General features: G+C 35.2%; 1 protein-coding gene across 6 annotated transcripts in view; it reads right to left on the bottom strand.

The window, feature by feature from the left end:
* The window catches only part of JAKMIP1 (janus kinase and microtubule interacting protein 1), a 155,178-nt gene that overhangs the window by 79,695 nt on the left and 55,234 nt on the right, over window positions 1-20,249 (bottom strand). For all 6 annotated transcript variants that reach the window (XM_040556156.1, XM_040556155.1, XM_040556157.1 and 3 more), the window contains exon 3: window positions 3,206-3,480. In XM_040556156.1, the coding sequence (XP_040412090.1) occupies window positions 3,206-3,334 (129 nt within the window). In that variant the 5' untranslated portion in view covers window positions 3,335-3,480. The remainder of the gene's footprint in view (window positions 1-3,205; window positions 3,481-20,249) is intronic.

Genomic DNA, 20,249 nt, shown 5'->3' on the forward strand with positions numbered 1-20,249 from the left:
AATAGAGTTTTCAGAACTTACATTAAATCTCTGTTACACAGAGATTCAGTATCTGACACCAAAGCTGAAAAAAAAAAAAAAAAGCTAAGAAATCTGGGGAAAAGCATAAAGACTTGCAAAAACAAGCTGTGAAATTGCAGGGTAGCACAGAGACAACTGGGTTGAAATGTCTCATTTATTCTAGCTCTGTAGCCTGTGGGACATAAATGTATTAGGAAAGGTAATGAATTCTGGTGGGGCTAATTCATTTAATTTAATTCTCCTAAACTATTTTCTCCCTCATGTATATGTGTATACTAATGATTTATCTGAGGAGAAACCTTCTAATTGATGAGAGACATCACAAATGGAAATTAGACTTAACATATTTCCGCATGCAGAATACTGTTTTGTGATCTCAACTCTATAAAATGTACAGTCAAATGCAGAACACTGATATTTAAAGACAATATCATAATTCAGTGAAGATGGAACGGCAGTGACAGCAAACACTGTAACACCTTGTTTTCAGGAAAAAATGAAGTGTTGGAAGACTATCTTCTAATGTTTGCTAACCATCTCAGTAGGAATATATACTTGATAATATTCTTTTCTAAACGTTCATGGAACTCAGGGTAGGCACTTAACCACTGAGCTGATTCACATTTTCCTGAGTCTGGCTACCAACACGATGCTTATTCACTGCATCTCCTTGTGCTTACTGCACAGGACTTTAAGGTTCAGACAGAGTGAGTCCTGTCTCCATTCATTTTGAAGTAACTACAATTTTTGTACAATCCAGATGCTCTTATGCCAGATGACCAAAACACCAACAGCAAGAGCCACAGCAGTGCATATTCAGAGAACTGCAAACACATCGCTTTTAGATCAGGCATTGTATAAACATGGAGGGGAACAGTTTTACAGGAGAAATTTCTTGGACGGGCTCAACAATAAATGAAACAAAAATGAATTGGGAAAACATTCACAAAGTCTTCCATGTCTCTTGGATAAAATTCCCCGCCCCACCAAAAAAAACACACAACAACAAAACCAAAAACAACCAACATCAGTACTTTGCACACAGAAATATATTACAACTAATTTCCATTTGTGATGTCTCTCATCAATTAGAAGGTTCCTTCTCAGATAATTCATTAATAAATGCATATACATGAGGAAGAAAATAGTTTAGGAGAATAAAATTAAATGAATTAGCCCCACAAGAGTTTGTTACCTTTCCTAATACGGTTTATATCCCACAGGCCACAGAAATGTCTTTTTCACAGCTTTAATACATTCCCTCTTACTCATTCCCCTCAATAAAGCCATTTAATTTATTTAGAATCCTCTAGGCACAGTGTTTTTACTACTCTGATACTAAGCTGTAATTCCTGTTGGTTTTGTTACTCATTTTTAAGTTGCAGTCTAAAGAGGTAAAATCTCTGTAGCTATAATTCAATCATCTCGTCAGTCAGGCCTTCACCATCTTACACAGCCAACACATACACAGATAGCAGGCTGTTGCCTTGATGCGTCTGAGAAAGAAGCTTTATGGCCTCAATTCCAGTCAAATGATTTACAGCAAACATCACAGCAAAAATGCAGAAGAGGTTGAAGATAGCACTTCCCCGCTCCTCCCAGAAATGCATCCATGCAGCAGACCTTACTATGGAGCGTACCGTACATTCAGTATACAGTATGCGTATATATAAGAACCTCAATATTCAAAAATGCAAAATTCTCAAACTGCAAAAAGATGAACGAGTAACCAAACTAAATAAACTGTTGCCAGAATGGACATAAGTAAATAAGCAGACCAGTTTTAGAAGAAGAGTGGTAGTGTTTTGAAAGCGTCTTAAAGCTATCCTTCAATCTTCATTGAATCAGAGTTAAACTTGACACTATTAAAGCATCAAACTTTGAAGCATACCAGGACTAAACTCTTCTTAGTGTTTGTGTAGTCTTCAGTGTGAACACTCAAGATTAATTCATTCTTCTGTCCTATGTATAAGATAACTTTATAATTTTTGTGCTCTTTCTAAGGTAATTAAAAGGAGATAAAATTCACATTCTGCATTTCTACATAAAAAGTGATACAGAACAAAATAACTAAACAAAAGAAATGACTAGCCAAATGTACCAGCCCTTTCAATTCTCTTCCCAAACAGAAGCAGATAATAAATAAATTAAAAAAGACACTGATACAATACAATATATGAGCTTATAAATTCAATTTTAGAGGGTTTCAGCCACTGGTAAATTTCATGTAGTGATGTTTTAAGAAGCAGAAGGAGTTTGCCCCGCTCTTGTACTATAGTTTATTAACATCATATGAAAGAAGAGTAGAAGTTGTTAGATGAGGAAGCTAATACCAACATAACTGGCTTTTCTGTTCACTCATCAATACTGGTGACCCGTAAGAGACAGGAAGAAAGGATGAGACAGACAGCAGTTCATAGCCTCTGCAGTCTAAAAGGCAATCAAAGCAACAGTAGGAAAAAAGCAAATATAAAATAACATCAGAATTCTCAAATTTCCATTGTGTAAAGTGTATCATCCTAAGACCTTTTGCTTTAGTCTGTGCAGCAGAAAAAAATCTAAGTTACCAGAAATTTCCATTTTCCAAATAAATTTAGTTTCTCTGATATATACTGAATCTATTACTTTCAGCCAAGAATTAAGGCCTTATTGTTTATTTTTTCCTCTCTGAGAAATAAATTCTGAAGATTCTATTCACAGGTTTACTTGTTTGTTTTATGAAATAATAAAATGAAATAAAATAAGAAAGATAGCACCATTCAAAGCTGAGTATCACATAAGGCTGTTAAAGAAACTTGAACATACTGGAATATTACTTTTCAGGTGTTCCAAAGATGTTCTGAATTTTACACTGATATAAAGAAGCAACTACAGAACAAAGCTATTTTGTATAAAGTGAACACATTTTTAGTGCATACTTGTTCTACTGGTAAGTCCTTGATACCCTTAGAAATATAATATCACCAAGCAAAAACAGATAAATCAATCTCCACATGGATTCATCTCCAGGACTGTATTGTGCAAAGTCAAATGCACTAATTGTGATTAATTAACTTATAAAATAGAAATAACCTTATTGGCTTACCATATTTTAAAATGCTACAGAGACACATAAAAGTAAATATAAAAATAAATAAAAAGTAAATATTAAGTTTTATAAACATCACAAACCATATACACATACCTTGCTTTTTTCTTGCTGAAATTCTATCTGGATGTTGGTTAGTTTAGTTCGTAGCTCCTCATTAGCAGCTTGCAGTGCTTCAGTATCCATATCGGACTTCTCTCCCTTGGAACGACTTTTCTTTGACATAATTATTTTTGAAGTTTCAAATAAAATTTTTGCTCCACACTGAGCTACCAGCTAGTGCCTTCTGCTTTTAGCATTTAAGAGTCATGCAGTGTTCAATAAAATCTTTCGCATAAATCTCAGCCATTGTGGGTGCCGTCCCTCATGTCCTGGAAGAAACAAAGTAGTAGGAACAGAATTAGACTACATCACTGAGCAGAATCAAGCATCAGACCTGACATCCTGTTTTAAAGCACACTGAACTATATACTTTGTAGTGTACACTAGCATAGTGTACTAGACTTAGAAAGCAATAGATGAGAAAAGAAGAAGTTATATAATATTTCATCATCTTATCTAAAACCATATACATTCCCATCCTATGCTCACAGAAATAAAAGTTTTTGATGACTATAGCGTATAAATATAAATATTATCTTATTCAGGACCCAAGTTGAACCACATACAGGATTATCAAGAGGCACTGAGACAGTCATAAATTAATTGAACCTGTGTTTCAGCAGGAATAGTCTACTTCCTCTAGTAAGAAGTACCCACTTTTCACATTAGTTTATCAGTTACACTGCATTACTCAAAATTACCGAGGAGTCTCACAACATCAGAATATATGGAAAAAGTATTACAAAGCTAGACAAACATTTTAAAAGACTTAAATGCGCGTGCTTGTGTGTATAAACTGCATACATTCAGGGTTGATAGTTTGAAATAACCTAATAAAAACATTAAAGTGGTAGTTTATTTTTATTCCCTAGCATGCATCTAAGCTTAAAAAGTATTAAATTATTTAAATCAGCTTTATATTCAAGGAAAATATCAGCAACAAAGAACTCTAATTTCAATAATTAGGAAATCCCATGGTTAGTTTACTTCATGGGTAGTTATAAAAACTTAATCTTTCCCCCCAACCCTACCCCAGCACTGCTCTAAGAACCCGGTGCTCCACAGGAACAAACTGAGCAACAAGTGCTGTCAATGTTAACTAGCTTCCAAAACCACAGCCCCTGCTCATTTTAAATATCCACATAATTTTCATCATTAAATTCCTGACAAGGCAGAGACATTCCTACCTTAACACTGAATTACATTCATGGAGTGTTATATTTCCAAGAAAATTGCTACGAGTTTGCTTTCAGACAATAAATTACTCTTTTCCACCTACAACTACCTGAGAGTTATTTTAGAGATTGTACTATAACAAAAATCATGTGTGTTCTTTAGTGCATACATTTTAAAGGGTTAAGAATTCATATGCATACCAACACTCCATTTGGTGGATTCAACTAAATACTTAAGCTTTATTCTCATTTTTAAAGACTGGTAAACAAAAACTGAGGAGTTAAATCTTGGTCAAATGACTGGTCAAGTCAGGTGAAAAGGGAACAGAACTCAGGAGGCCACCTCTCTAGTTTGACAATATTTAATGATTCTACAATTTCCACTGAGTTGTGTTATCTGTTAAAAACAGTTGATAAAAGACCAACTATACCAATTATTTTCTAATGTAACAAGTGAAACCAGTGTTCTGCTTTGTACTATTAGATGACTTCCCTTCCAAACTTAATAATCAATTTATCATACACAATAAAACTTAATCTGTTCCTTAAATCCTTATATCGAGCATTTAGAACACATAATTAATGAAAAATGGGGAATTGAATTAAACTTTAATTTTATTTATATATCAAAATTACCTTAAAAACAAATAAAAATTTGTAGTACTTTTATTTTACATGTAATTGGTAAATCAAGAATAATAAAATAGTAATATTCTTATAGTAACTTGAAACAAGAACTCTTCAGTGCATAGAAGAAACTTGAGGAAGTATTGTTCTTAATAAAGGAATTTCATGTTATTAATCTTTGTAGTTTCTATTATTGCTAACTAAAGACTTTTTAATCAATATATTTCATCCAAAATCCTTAACTTTATGGAAAATTGGACTTCAAAATCAGTTTCTAGTGCTATTTCCTTGGCCAATTTGTAAAAAAAAAAAAATCTAAGATGATAGCATAGATGTGCAATCCAGTATCTAATAATCATTAACCATTCAGAGTGGTGGAAGGAGAAATGAATGGTTCCTTATCTCAAAAGCTATCTGGGTTACTCAGATACTATCCAGGAATTATTCCTGCAGTCCTTATTAAAACAAAATTCTTAATGCAGCCAGATTATATATTCCTTAGTTCAGCAGATCATTAATTTAGTTAAGGAAACCAAAAGTGTCCCTTGCTGGTTTGGCTTCAGGAATTTTAACCTCATTAGATCCTTCCATCTGCCCCCATCTCAGTTACAGTTTGACATAAAGAATATTTAAATGATAGAACAAGAATGTGAGGTAACTTTGCTTGATGTGGATAAAACTGACATCCAGAGAACAGAAAAAGAGGTTTGAAATTACCATGTACATCTTGTTCAGTAACAGTAAGCTCCCCTGATTGTACCATGCTCCCAAGCATATCACGAAGGTGCTATACCATCCAACACGAACATCTAAACTTACACTTCTGCACCTCAATGGGTGGTCTCTCCATGAAGTTTTGATGGTGTATAATTCTCAAGGACTTCGAAGTTCATATTCTATCACAATTCACCATCACTCAAACCCTTTAACAAACCAGGTCCTATACAAGATACCAGAATAATCCTCTTATCTACCTTTGAAAATTTGGGGGTCTAAATATAATAAGTATTATTTACAGCTGTTCCAATTACATTTAGCACTAATGTTAGCCTTAAAACTAAAGTTCAGCACTATTCTTTGAAGTATTCTTGAGTACTTAAAATGGAAATCTCAAGAGATTGCTATTAATCTTTTTTGTGTAACTCATAAGAGTTAAAAAGTGTACCTATTAAGTGAAATAAAAACTTTGCTCCAGGACCTGAAGAAAATCACCTACATCTCTGGTAAGCTTTGAAGGAAAACAAAACAAAACAAAAAACAGCCTGTGGTGCTGGGCACAGAAATATTTCCATTTTTACTCTCCTTTACATTCATCTTCCAGCCTATCTATTTCAAAAGCAGAAACTATGGAATCACAAAGCCTCTCTTAACACTGACAAAGGCACCAAGTCCAGCTATACAAGGGTTGCAGCAGAAGAGGATGCATCTTGGCTCCCGAATGGTTGGGACCAGTGAGTACCAGGATTCTGTGCTGTTTGACTAGTTGTGCTTACTGTTTGCATGACTCTAAGGACAGAAAATATTAAACTTGTAAACGCAGCAAGAAAAAGGAAGGAAGAAATATTCTACTCTGATAAAATTTGTATTTTACTGACTCAGAAGCTTTATATAACAACATACTTATTAACTCACAATACATCCACAACAGTCCTTCAATCACTGTATGAATACAAATAACCACTTCCAGTGCTGTTGAGTTCTACACACTTATTCACTTATTGCAAATCTTGAGAACTTTTGAATATATGCTATCATTTCAAGAGGAGAGGGGGAGAGAGAGAGAGGGAGAGAGAGAGAGAGAGAGAGGGAGAAGACTAATGGCCTCCAAGTCAAAAGTCACCTTTTCAACAGTCTCTGGAACATACCAAATGTCTCGCTTTACCTGATAGGTAAAGGGACACTTGTAATTCAAAATAAAGAACAGCAAAAGAAATAAACTTGATTAGATTTGAATCAACTGTTCAACAGTTTGGGGGACTAGTACATGAAAGGCAATATTTCACAAGTGAAACAAGTACGTGAACCGATATTTCACATGGTTAAGAAATTATGACTCTATTTCTGTTATATTTGTCATCCCAAACTCAGCATTCTAGCCTTGATTCAATCGGGAACAATGTTATTCAGATTGAATAAGATTTCTGGAAGGTGAACTTGTTAATGAGTCATCTCAGCTGAAGCATAAAGCAAAAGCACAGAGACAAAAATGCTTGGAGGAGAAAATAGTTTGTGTCAGTTAAAAAGGTATCTCCCTACATACCGCATGGAATCAGTTGCTCTTTCATCTTATGTGAAAGAAAATTGCTGGGTTGCGAGTACAGTTTCATTTTAGACTAGGAGTTTTCATTCAGAGAAAGATTTCATCTTTCAAATGCAACACAAAAACCAACAGTGCTAAAATCCGTAGTAAATGAAAGAGTTTTACTGAATTTTAGGAAGAAAAAAAAATCTTACACATCTCCACCAAACAAACAAACAAACAAAAAAAGATAGACACATCCAGGCAAGCAGTTTTCTGAAGAAATGATACATAATGATAAATAAACTGAAGATTAATTATTCTTACCTGAAGCCTCCTGAAAAAACAATACCATTTCATGGTTCTTGCATAAGAGATTAAACTGTCAGCCTTTAGCAACATAACTTATAAAAAGAAGACATCTAGGACTAAGACATAAATAGACATCTGCAAATGTGTATACAAGCACATAGTATTAAACGTCCAAGTTCATATTATCAAGGACATCAATTAACCTAATCATAAATACTTCTTTGACTACACATATTTTTACTTTGAGAACAACAACATCGTCCTCTCCTTCAGATCTGACATGCATTTTCTTTTTATCTGACATACAAGCAAGACAAATGGAGAAACAGAGGACAATAACAATTACTACATATAATAAACCTTACTGCTGAAATTTTCACATTGATTCTACTTTAAAAACAAAACAAAACACCATACCACACCTTCTGGCTAGGGCTCTTACACAACAGATACATTCCTCAGTTCATCTATTTCTACACTGTCATTGCCCATATTTGCCATCTCTGTCTAACATGGAAACCAACAGCATAGCTCTGGTTCCTCTTCTCCCCAAGAAATATTTTAGAAGGATTCACTCAGCATTTGTCTGCACGACTATCTTCATTTTCTGTATGATTACATATTGCTTTTAACCTTCTATTTCCAATTTTAATTTCTTCTGAAAACTCAGATTTTTAAGTTGCAGACATCTTTGCAAGAAACAGAAAGAACTGCAACCCTTAAAGCTCTCAAGGATGCCTGAATACTGAATTTTGCCATACTCACCATTTCAACAAATCTATGTTTCTAACATTTTAGCTGTGGGAAAACATTTCTGTAAAATCATTGAATATTTATATATTCATTGAATATATATATATTTATATATAAAAAAAATAATACATTTCCACAGACTAAAACTGCTCACTTTAATATATTATTTTTGAAAGGATACTTGGTTACCTTCCAGAAGTTCCCAGAAGGCCAACGGTAATTCATGAAACTGTGTATAAAATACATATATAAATACATTAAAAAATAAATTTAAAAAATAATAAATAGAAGCTTCTTCATCTAGACATTTTGCCTCCATTCAGATTAAGGTGTTTTCTTTTTTTTTTTTTTTTCATTTTAATTCATTCTTTCTTTTACAATATTACAAAGCCCTACTGTGGCCTAACCACAATCTTTATTATGCTTGTGAACATGAGATGAGACAAAAGTACCTCATCAGTACAGCACAATTCTGAATGTTCAAGAAGTTTAAAATAAAATTTATTACCCTTGCACCTGATAAAAGTAAACTCAGTGGACACAGGTACAATATGGTATCTTCGGAAGTGCTAGTTCGTCTATATTAGAATTTTAAAAATGTGATAATCAGCCAATGGCTGTATGGGAAAAAGGACATTCGTGGCTGTCAATGCCCAAGGCATATTTCCCACAAGGTTCAGATGACCTACATTTCCTGCTTCAGTTCTCAGTTATATGTAATAAAACATTGAATGAATAAAAGCAAAAGCATCTCTAGAGGATGAAAAAGAATACTTTTCCAAGCCAAGAAATATAAATCAAAATTATCAGGATGATTTTTTAAGTATATTGTAGACTAGTAATATTTTAGATACCCATTTGTCAGCTACCTAAGAAATCTATTTCTGTAACAGTACAGCTTTCAAGGATTACTTTAAATCCTATTGTACTTAGGGTATTGCTGAGTTTCCTCATAGTGGAACACTTTTAAGTGCTACTTATGACTTTTTTTCAGAGGATTATACATATATATACATACATATATATATATATATATATATATACACACCTTTAGAACCAAACTATATGGAAAGCAATCACCAAGAAGCACTAAACTGTTCAAATTGGTGTTTTGCAACAAGAGCTCATATTAACATAATTGTGTCAAGCATAGTTGAAGAGAGGAATTTATTTTATAGAGATTTATTTTATAGAGATTTTAGTGTAGCATGAGTTCAACTTTCATGATGCCTGGCTTAGGAGGGTCTGTAACAGATGATACCTTGTGTATGAACATGGTATTTGTAAGTCACTTAACTCTTCTGTCAAGGATTGTAAGTACCACCATTATTTTTTACCATGGCACCTCAGCTATAGACATGTGCTGAGATTCTTCACCTCCACAGTCTTTCAGAAAATTTCTCATTGCTCCCAGGGATCAGTAGCTGTGTTTTAACACCTCATCACAAATCGCTGCCTTCCAGGTCCTTATTGTGCAGTTAGCAGAACTGGAATTTGGCAAGCTTCAGAATGAATTTCACCAATAAATCCATTTTCACTTCAGTTAATTGGTTGCCTGTGTCATGTATGCATCTGCTAAAACACATGCAACAAAAATATGCTTCCAAGTCACTGCATGACACACACAAAAAATCAAAGCATTTCAAACTCATTTAAACCCTATACACAGACTCAAACATATGTGTACCTACTAATACAATACTGAATAATTAGTTTTGATTGGTAGTACTGCAGGCCACTGGATAGCACCCAGTACATTAATGGCCTCATTCTAGTCAAAGAACATAAGCAGCCCATCCAAAAAAAAAAAAAAAAAAGAAAAAAAAGGCAGAAACAAAAAGCAAGCTAGCTCTTATTTGCAATAAATTATCACAAGTACATATGCAGTAAAAAGGAATGTTAGAGCTGAAGAGGACAAGGGAAGGGAAGGAATCACAAATGCATTTAGCCACTAGGATTAACTTGAACTTATGTACATAATTAAAAAAATTAAAAAAAAAAAATAATAAAAAAACCACTGTGTTGAAGCTACTTACAGGAGGGACAATATTGTCAGTAGTCCTGGCAAGCCATTTAGAACAGGAACCACAGACTAATTACACAATGAAAAAAGATTTAAAGGAACAACAGGTCTCTGATTTTACAGATTGCTCTGCAGGGCAACTGAAGGACCAGTTCAGAAACATAACTTAGAATGGGCTATTTACTGTGACTACAGACATCTGTCATTGTCAATGCACCACAAAGCAGCAATAGAAATGCAGTTTTGGGTGCAACAACGCTAACCTTGGATATGAGAACCCTGTCTGATATCCTGAAATTTATACTTTTCCTCACATCACTACAGCTGCTCATATCAAAGCTACTAGAACATTAGAGAACAAGAAATAAACAAACAAAAATAATTAAAAAAAAACCTTACCTAATGGGATGGAAAAATTAAATAAATAAAAGGCCTGTACACACTGCAAATGTGTTTGCACAGCAACACAGCTTGTTCAGAGACATCTTGGTGCTCACTGAGCAGTATAGCTGCCTTACAGCACAATAGCATAGGGTCCTCTTGTAGAAAAGTGGTGGAAAATGCTGGCTCCATCGCAGCCACCCTAAGAGAGGAAGAGAACCTCCACACTTACATCCTCCCCAGTGCTGTTCCTCCTCTGGCTCTGCTGGCCTCAAGACCCTGTGTAGATGCACTCCGCAGCTCCCTTTCTGCACTACCCAGCACTATAACAGACCGGAAATTACCAAGACCTTGACCTGAATCTCTTCTAAAAATGCTATGAACTTGAACCCGGGCCTCTGAGGCAAATAAAAAGTTTTCATTGGTTTCAACGAATATTAGATTGGCCTCTGTTAATATTTACTCAATTTCAAGTGTAGTTTGTGAATTAATCCTTATAATCACCCTGCTAAACATATTAAAAGATAAACTGTTTGAAACAGCAATCCTGTGACACACAAAATCGAAGATGGAAGCACCACAATGGGATGTTCAAACGCAACTAAAAATAATAGAACCAGACCCTCCCTCCACAGTCTTCCAAAGTCAGCTCTCCTACAGAGCCTGAGCCCTTTAAGGTGCTGGGTTAACTGCAATGTGAGGCCGGCAGCTCAAGGCAGAGCCGTTCCTCTGATCCTTGTGCCAATTCCTTTCCCTTGAGCACATGCAGGAGACCTGACGAGATGCCTGCTGTCCAGCGCAACCTATGTCCAGCCTCCGATCCTTCTGCTTGTACTGGGGCTGTGATTCAGGGACCCCTGGTCTCACTGACGAGCAGCTCTTCCTTTGAAGCACGGTATTTAAGAACAAAGAAGCGGGGATAGGAAGAAAGATCAAATTGTAGCACTTCCCAATTAGGGCTACAGAAACAGCGAATACAGAGACAGACTGCAACATCGTCATTCACTCTCACTGACACCCTGCAACTTAATCATCCTGTCAAACCTAGGCCTTTGGATTATACTGGATTACTTCTGTTTATCTATTTATCTGAATTTTGCAGGAAATTTCCTTTGTTGGTGGTGGTAGATTTTTTTTTCTTCGTTGGTATGTATTTTCATTATTATCATCATTATTATTACTATTGTAGAGGTTTGGAGTAGTTAAAACCTGAAACCAGAAAAAAAAAAAAAAAAAAAGAAAAGAAAAATTGACAGATGTGGAGGAAATGTGCAAAACAGTCAGACTGGGGGAGAGAGGCTCAGATTCTCAGTCAAATGACTTAAAAGAGAAAAATTGAACCTTAGGAGGAGAAAAACTGGGGTAGTCTAACACTTTACAAAATGTTGAATGCTTATTTCATAAATCTAATATTTTTTGTAAATCTGGCCTCTGACAGACCTCAGTCAAGTAAGTGTAAGGAGAAGAACTCAAACTTCTTACAGTTGGCAGTTATTATCAAGGACTTCTGCCAAAGAAAGTTGCTGAAGTAGGACACCCCACATTCAACTCTAATTTCAAATCTAACTGAATTATAACAGTAATGTTTTTTATTTCATGGGAAACAGATTGGACTAAGGCTTGATGGATTTTGGTTTCACCTATGGTTCTGCCAGAGATTCCTTTTATGACCATGAACAAATCACTTGACCTCAGAAAAATTGATATTACACTTGCATACCTCATATTCTGAGGACAATATTAAAATATGAAGCAGTGAATAGGGATTATGAGAAAAGAGGATTATGAGAAACTACCAAGAGTTTGCAACAATTGTTAGTTGGCAGGAACCATCAAATTTAGCATATCACAAAGCTGCAATTCCCTCAAAGGATCTATCCAGGAATTCCTAATAGAAGTGCTCTTAAAAAATGAGTATTTCCTTGACCAAATGAGTTCAGAAACAAGGCAAAGTATTTTGGATACAGGTTCATAAGATTACTTGAGTGTCCCATATCGGACTAGACAAAAAATAATATCCAAAAATCAGTCCTCCAATGCTCTCCTTATTTCTGTAGGCATCTAATACGTAATGTAAAATCCTTATATATTCAATTGTTTCTTCTCCATAAAGAATTTGCATAATCCTTCCACACAGAGCATAATCTAACCACTGCAGTACAGACTAAGGCATTTAAAGCTCTAGTGAAGCAAGACTGCATGCCATCTTATTAATGTTTTCTAGTGGGTGGCTTAGATAACTCTCATGTTAGTATTTTAGATACTGTTCTGCAGGTACATAATACCCTGTCCCCATATACTGTATTGAGAGATAACACCTCATTCTGATCAGAAGATTTCAGGGATGCTAGATCCTGTGTGATCAGACACCATGCTGGCCAATTCACTGAGTGTCCTTCCTGGCTGAGGGAAGCAGTGAACATATTTTTTCACATGCATGCCTACCAGTGGTGACAATGCGAGGTGACTCACTTCTATTTATTCTTAAAACAGTGCTCTGATAGTCAGCCAGCTAACACTGATATTTCAATTATTGATAATTGAATGACTGTTCATTGGAGTGAACAGAGTTTAAGTCACTCTGGTTCTGCAGTACAGGCTGATGGAACAGCATCACCTAGGATAAAATACTAAAAATGGATATTTCAGTCAGATATTAGCTTCTTTCCTATTTTCCCTCAGTTCCATAAGGGAGCAGCAGCTTAAAATTACAGCCAGTAAAATGCACAGCTAGATGGTAATGCACTAAGAGCCTGAAGACAAACTTCCACTTCTTACACAGATAACAGACAGAGACAAGCATGACAAAGCACAAGAAAAGCACAGCAGAGAATCTTTGTAAACTAAAGACTTCTGTTGCATAACTGTCTTCCGACAAACTGGAAACTTCACCACCGTGAGAAGACTACCAATAAAACATAGTTCTGGGAACTGCCAGCAATTTTGATTCAAAGCATGCCAGGCTAGTTGGAATGGTTGTTGGCAAGTCGCTCAACAGAAGTACAAAGGTGCCCTCTGGCAATGCTCAGAGTAGAATGTGCTGTCCAGGAGCACTTGCAGAAAATACTTTTATTCAGATATGCGTGTCAAAATCATAGCGTTAAGGATAGCATCCCTCACAATGCTAAAAAACAAACAAACAAAAAATAAATTGACAAATCAGTCATACATTGGCTTAAAAAGAAACATGCAAAACAAAACCCCAGAATTACTCTGTGACCAGCTACTACAAAATGAGACTGAGTGCTGCCCAGGTTAGACTGTACTAAGGTCCCAAGGTATTTTGGAGTTCAGAATATAATCAATGCATGCAAATTTTAACTTTTCCAGTAAGAAAGCTGGGCATCCAACTTCAAGTTATGTGGGTACAGCATTGGTACCAGTGTATCTTACAGTGCTGAATGCTGTCAGTCAGGCTATTTTGTCTTATTTAGGGGAATTAAAAAGTGATTTATTGTTCACTCTCAGAAAAACTTTTCCTTATATAACATTTTTCCCTATATGTTTTTTTCCTATTTGTACCTATATAATATTTTTCTATTACTGTGAAATAAAGATTTTATTTCAGTATTTTGTTTCAGAAAGCTAACCATTGTTTAACTCAAAGTGAAGGCCTAGGTATGTCACCTATGGCTTCCCAGAAGCCTGTATGGTTGAAGGAAATACGTTTATGCATCTGAAATCCTTATAAACACAGCTTCTTTCTTTCCACGGTCTAAATGCTTCTGTAAATCATCTTTGACTATGGACAAAATTTTTATTCAAGTTTCATTATCACATAAATAGGAGACTTTTTGTCCAGTTGTGTGAAATTGTATTCATGTAATTTCTGCTATCCAGTTTTGTCACTCTCCCAATCTCATCTTTGAGAAGAAGTGGCAGGAAGAAGCCTGAAAAGTTAGGGCACCAACAGTGACTGTGTAGGCACAAGTAGCCTTAATGAAGGCTTCATGGAGAAATACAGAAATAGGTATTGCCACATCACTCATCATCTCCCCAAGTGAAATCTCCGAATAAGATTTTGCTTTAAGGTTAAAGTTAGCACAGCTAAGGCAGTAATAATGCTATTTTTCACCTCTTAAACAGCAAAACTGTATTAGCAAAACTGTAACAGTTTCCAAAGCAGGAAAGAAAAAAAAGCAGGGGTGAATATACCCTTGGGAACACCATTCCAGAACAGAGCCTCTAATCTAATAGAGCCCACTCCTTACCACTAGCCCAAATAAGAGTCCTATCTGCTGTTTGTCTATTAGCCCCCCAGCACCCTGTGGAGTCTGTCCCAGCTCTTTTCCTCACAACCACCAGTCCTCAAAAAGAGGAAAAGGGAAAGGAAGAGAAGTGCGTATGAGAACAGGAAGAGGAAAAAAAACAAAACACGTAAGGGTGAAATGAAAAGCTGAGTTGAACACAGATCAAGATTTAGTTGTTACCTAGACATATTCCGTTTGCACAGGAACAAGAAAATGCTGAAACACTGCCTGTTAATGAACAATGTGAAAACTAGAAGCTCTGAATTCTAACCATGGTGTTTCCCTCTAGGGAATGTGAATTCAAACAGCTATGCTGCACACACATTTATATTTTTGTTATATAGTAAAAACATGGAAGCATCACATCAAAGATTTTCACTAACACTTCTCAAATGTAATGAGGGATTAAAGATAGGAAATTAGTAGATGTTTTCTTTGATATGCAGGTCTTCCCCAGTAAATAGCTACATAATGAGTCCAGTTTTAAATCTTAGATTGATCTTTGGAAGTTAACTGAAATACCCAAATACTCTCCACCTCTCTTCTACTACACAATTTCTCTTTTTTTTTCTTGGGTTGTAATAACTTACAGCACACCTGGAAACTGCTGTCATGCCTCTACCAGCATTATAACCCACTTTCCTTGCTACCCTTCTTTCACTGACTTCTATTTACTTGAAAAAGTCATTCATGTATGGATCTCTAAATGTAAAGTCAAGGAAAATATTAAGTTTTACCTAAACAGGAAATAGTTACCACTGCAGTCTTGCAAGCAGTTTAGCACAAGTTCTTTTACTTGAGAAAAATGGAAGTCAGCTTTCTACAGTTTCCTGATAAGCACAGAAATATTAAACTGCCACAACCGAACAGATGGAATAAAGCACAACTGATCCCAAAGGTGAAACAGTACCATAAGTCCCAGAAGGACAATAAAATACTATATTTTTTTTAAAATCCCTTCCCACTTTCTTGTCTGAAACAACCACAAGGCAATAAAATATTGCCTCAATAAAGCTCCTGAATGAAGCAATAGAAACATCTCTGCTGTAGATTGGAAACTTGTAATTTACATCTCAGTATATTCCCTCACCCACTTCCCCTATGCATTTCTTAATTTTAAGCTAGATTTAACATAACTGAAACAGAATTTGTTTCTTTCCCCTGAACCTTACTTTGGTTTTAATTGCAATGAGCAGTGCTTAGGCTAGCAGTGCTGTAGCAAAGATGCTTATCAAGGTCGTGCATCACTTTTTGGGGTTGCTGACTAATCTGATGGCAGCCTGTGAATTTCAACCTTCCCTGGCCGTTGTTCCAACCACGACCACCTTTCTCACTTCTTTCCCACCTCTGGAGATTGCATACAGCTATGAAGTCACCCTAGCGTTCAAAGAAGGATTTTTGTCTGTTCTTCTTGCCTGTCCTTATCCATACGTAACATCCGCATACTGCTGCTTCTTCCTTCCAACCTCCAAGTAAAGACCCTTTTTAGCAGTCCTTTCAGTGAAAGCAAATGTTACCACCATCACCACGTTCTCCTCTGGCTGGAAGTTACTCATTGCCAACCCACACGCAACATGCTTGCTCATTTACTTTTTAAACTGATATTGTTCTCTTTGCTACCAGTCAGGAGATCAAATTTAAGTTTTTCTCCCATCCAAATGATTTAATTAAGTCTGATTCCTCCCACCCCTCAACATGTTGTTCATCTTTAAGATGAAATACATATTTGCATCCCTGATGGTACTGACTTCAGAGCACACCTACAAACCCCCTCATTCTGTCTACATACTATTCTGCCACACTCTTTAACAGACTCATGTGGTCAGTTTCTGTTATTCCCCTTTCCTAAACTGTAAGAGGATTCTTCCTAGAGGATGAACCACTACTGTCCTCAGGGCAGGGGAAAGACAGGGAAGGGTACTGTGGTAATAAGCATCTGATAAACCTCCAGTAGCACAGAGAACTTCTGGTTTCAATAACATGATAATTCTTCTAGACAATAAATGTTTAACACACCTGTTCATCAGTTTTGGTCATAACTTCTCAACATGGCTCAACATCTAAAAATAATTCAGGTAAAGAGGATCACAGAGATTTAATCAGTGAAATAAGTTTCAGAGTTCACAGCAGACAATGTATTTTTCCAAGATCAAATCACTTGTTTAGAAGTGGATAAAATGGAATTTAAGAGAATTTCTGAAAGTGATGCCATCTAGTAGCCTATCCTCATACTGTATCTTCAAATTAAAATCTTTGATGAGCAAGCAGTTTTTCAACACCAATCTGAATTCTGTTGGTCAATTTTGCAATTAGGAAGTATATCTATGCTATTCAGCCTCATTCTGACACAAAAGAGTGAATTCTCTGGAAAAGGCTTTTTTCTTCATTATGATGGTTTGTGTTTTCTAGCTAGCATTGGTAGGTTCATGTTCTGCTTTATTCATTCAGTTTCTGTACTCACACATACTTTATTTTTCCCCATATTTTCCCTTCCTCATCTCTGTTCCCTGCTATAACCAAAATACAAAAGATCTACTAGTACAATTCTAAATAGGAAATGTTAATAAATGTAATTCTACCAAATAAGTTAACATCTGAAATCCCCTTTTCAAAGAAATTTAAGGTAGACATTCTAGTCTGTCTTGAAGTTTGGTTTTTGACAGTTCACACTAAATAAAAAATGAACTCAGCTGTGAGATGGGAGTGTTTTGGTATGCAGCATTTTTCAAGCACACTGACTCTAAATTTAATATGAAAGATACGGAACAAAAAGTGGAAAAGGAACAGAAAAGTCTCAATGAATTAAAAAAAAAATCCAATATCATTATCAAAATAATACAAACGCACCCTGTAGTACTGAAGAAATGCAATATTGAGATACCGAGCGACAACCTGAAATTGATTGTTATTGTCCAAGATGATTATAATATGGAAATATATAAGGTACATTTTAAAATACATTGTTGCTTAAGTTTACTTGTAATACAATATTAACATTATATATTCAACATAAATGTGTATATTTATAGTATGTATGTATGTGCACAGGATAGGTTTCCTTCAGAAAGGATAAGTTTTAAGTGGTAAGATAATTTGTGTCCTACAAAACTACTCTCCTGAAAATCAACATTTATAATATTGCTATGCATAAAGTGTGCTTTTTTTTAATTACTTATATTGCCAGAATTAGACCATATCATCAAGGTTATTCAATATTCATAATGCACTGTTCAGAGTTATTGATGTTTTCAACAAATCAATTGAATAGTAGAGCTGAAAAAGAAACACAAAACCCCACAACAAAACACTTAAAGAGCTAGAAAGAGAACCACAAGGAAGAGAGATCCTATGTATCAAGAGAAGTATGTTATTACAAAGATGGCATCATACGGAGATGTCAAAACTCTCAGCTTCTTGTTCTCATACTATTTATTGAGTGTATACCATGTAGGCTAAAGGTTTCTCATGGTTCATTCATACCTTCCTTTTTCCATTCATACCCATTTACGAATAGACAAGTAGCTTCATAACAGACTGAAGATCTGTTTTGCTTAATATCCAACACCAAGTCTTAAATATATGAAAGACCTTTCTGTGATATGGGAAAGGTCTTTTTATCACCTCTTGCAAACATTCAAAACAGAGAAGTCCTTTTACATAACTAAGCTATCTTATCTTAACGAGACCATTACCAGCCATGTACTTATCTAACTGTAAAACGCATGTGGGAATTCTGCCAGCAGCTTAAGAGCTATCAGCTGTCTAAAAGTAGTACCTTTTTAGTAAAGCTGAATATTTGCAAGAGAAACTATCCAGACATAAGCATGTTATAGTAATTCTTTGTTGTGTTTGAAGAGTAATAGATCTGTAGTCACATGGTAGGGAACATAAACAATATTTGTGCAGATAATTAGTCAGTACAGATAGATTGTTCAAAGGCTGTTAAGAAAAAAAAAAGGAAATATATGAGTAATACCAAAGTTTATGTAGATTTAAATTACATTAATTTAAAGAGAGAGAGAAGGAAAGAAGAAGAAGAAAAAAAAAAGACTGTAAAATCTGCTAAAATTGCAATCAGTCAGCAAAACAAAGAAAGAGATATTTAAAAAACACAAATGTGCCTGGCCCCACACCCACTACATTGTAGCAATCCTAAATTTTCACAGAAAAAGCCAGCCAGTCTTTAAAGCAAAGTGCCCACACATAGCTGCATGATGTAGCAGTCCCCATTCAAATCAGTACTGTTCCTGCACAAACATGTTTGTGTTTACAAAGCCATTCTGAGGAGATAGTTTGGAAATATCAGAAACAGTCTAACCAAATAAATACAACATTGATATGCAAGAAATATGACTAATCAAATAAACAGGGACCAGATTTTTATTTTTATTTTTTCTGTAGCATCAGGCAGATCTGCATAAGCAATACAGAGGATGAAATTCCTGCGCTCACATTTTCATAAAGTAGTATATGAGGTAATGAGGTAAAGTATATGAGGCCAGGTAATATGAGGCCTCCTTATACATAATTTGCACGTGACAAAATAAGTTTCAGAAATACATTAGTTGTTGAAGGCTCTCGTATCTTGAACATTTCATTTTCATTATGCTGAGTCAGCTAAATAAAATATTCAGTCTAAATCAATTTGTTAATGTATGTTCATCTGTTTAGATGTACAGGAACAGGATGGAACTCAAGGACAAAAGAATAAAAATCTTTAAATAGCACTCCTTTGAGATTTAAAATCAAAATGCATTCATCTTAGCAGAAAGTCAAGCCAAAATAATCAGCATTTTTACTCTTTTCAAAAGCATTATCATCTACTTTCTATTATTATTAAATAGATATGAAAATGGTTTTTAGATGCATCTGTCACTGAAGCTCCTCCTTCAGTTTACCATAAAGAGAAGGTCAGAAGTAAATGTTGAAGTGCCTACCCAATTACAGAAGAAAGAATTTAGGATCACATTAGTGTGTCTGTTGCCCTCAAAACACACTTAGTTACAATAATTCTTCTCTATACTAAAATGTAATTAATGAACACAAAATTATTTTAGACATATCGTTTCACTCTTTATCTACTGTTTGATAATGACTACGCTATTCTCTCTCAAGCATTAAAATAGAAAATACTAATGAACTATTAGCTGTACTTGAGTGTCACAGAAGACAATCAAATACTACCCAGAGAGGCCCTAAGACATTTCTCTTATGTTTGTTTTATTCTGTTTCATTTTGTTTGTTTTTCTTTTCTTTTGTTTGTTTGTTTAAAAAGAAA

Source organism: Cygnus olor, chromosome 4 (genome assembly GCF_009769625.2).
Source record: "Cygnus olor isolate bCygOlo1 chromosome 4, bCygOlo1.pri.v2, whole genome shotgun sequence".
NCBI lineage: Eukaryota > Metazoa > Chordata > Aves > Anseriformes > Anatidae > Cygnus > Cygnus olor.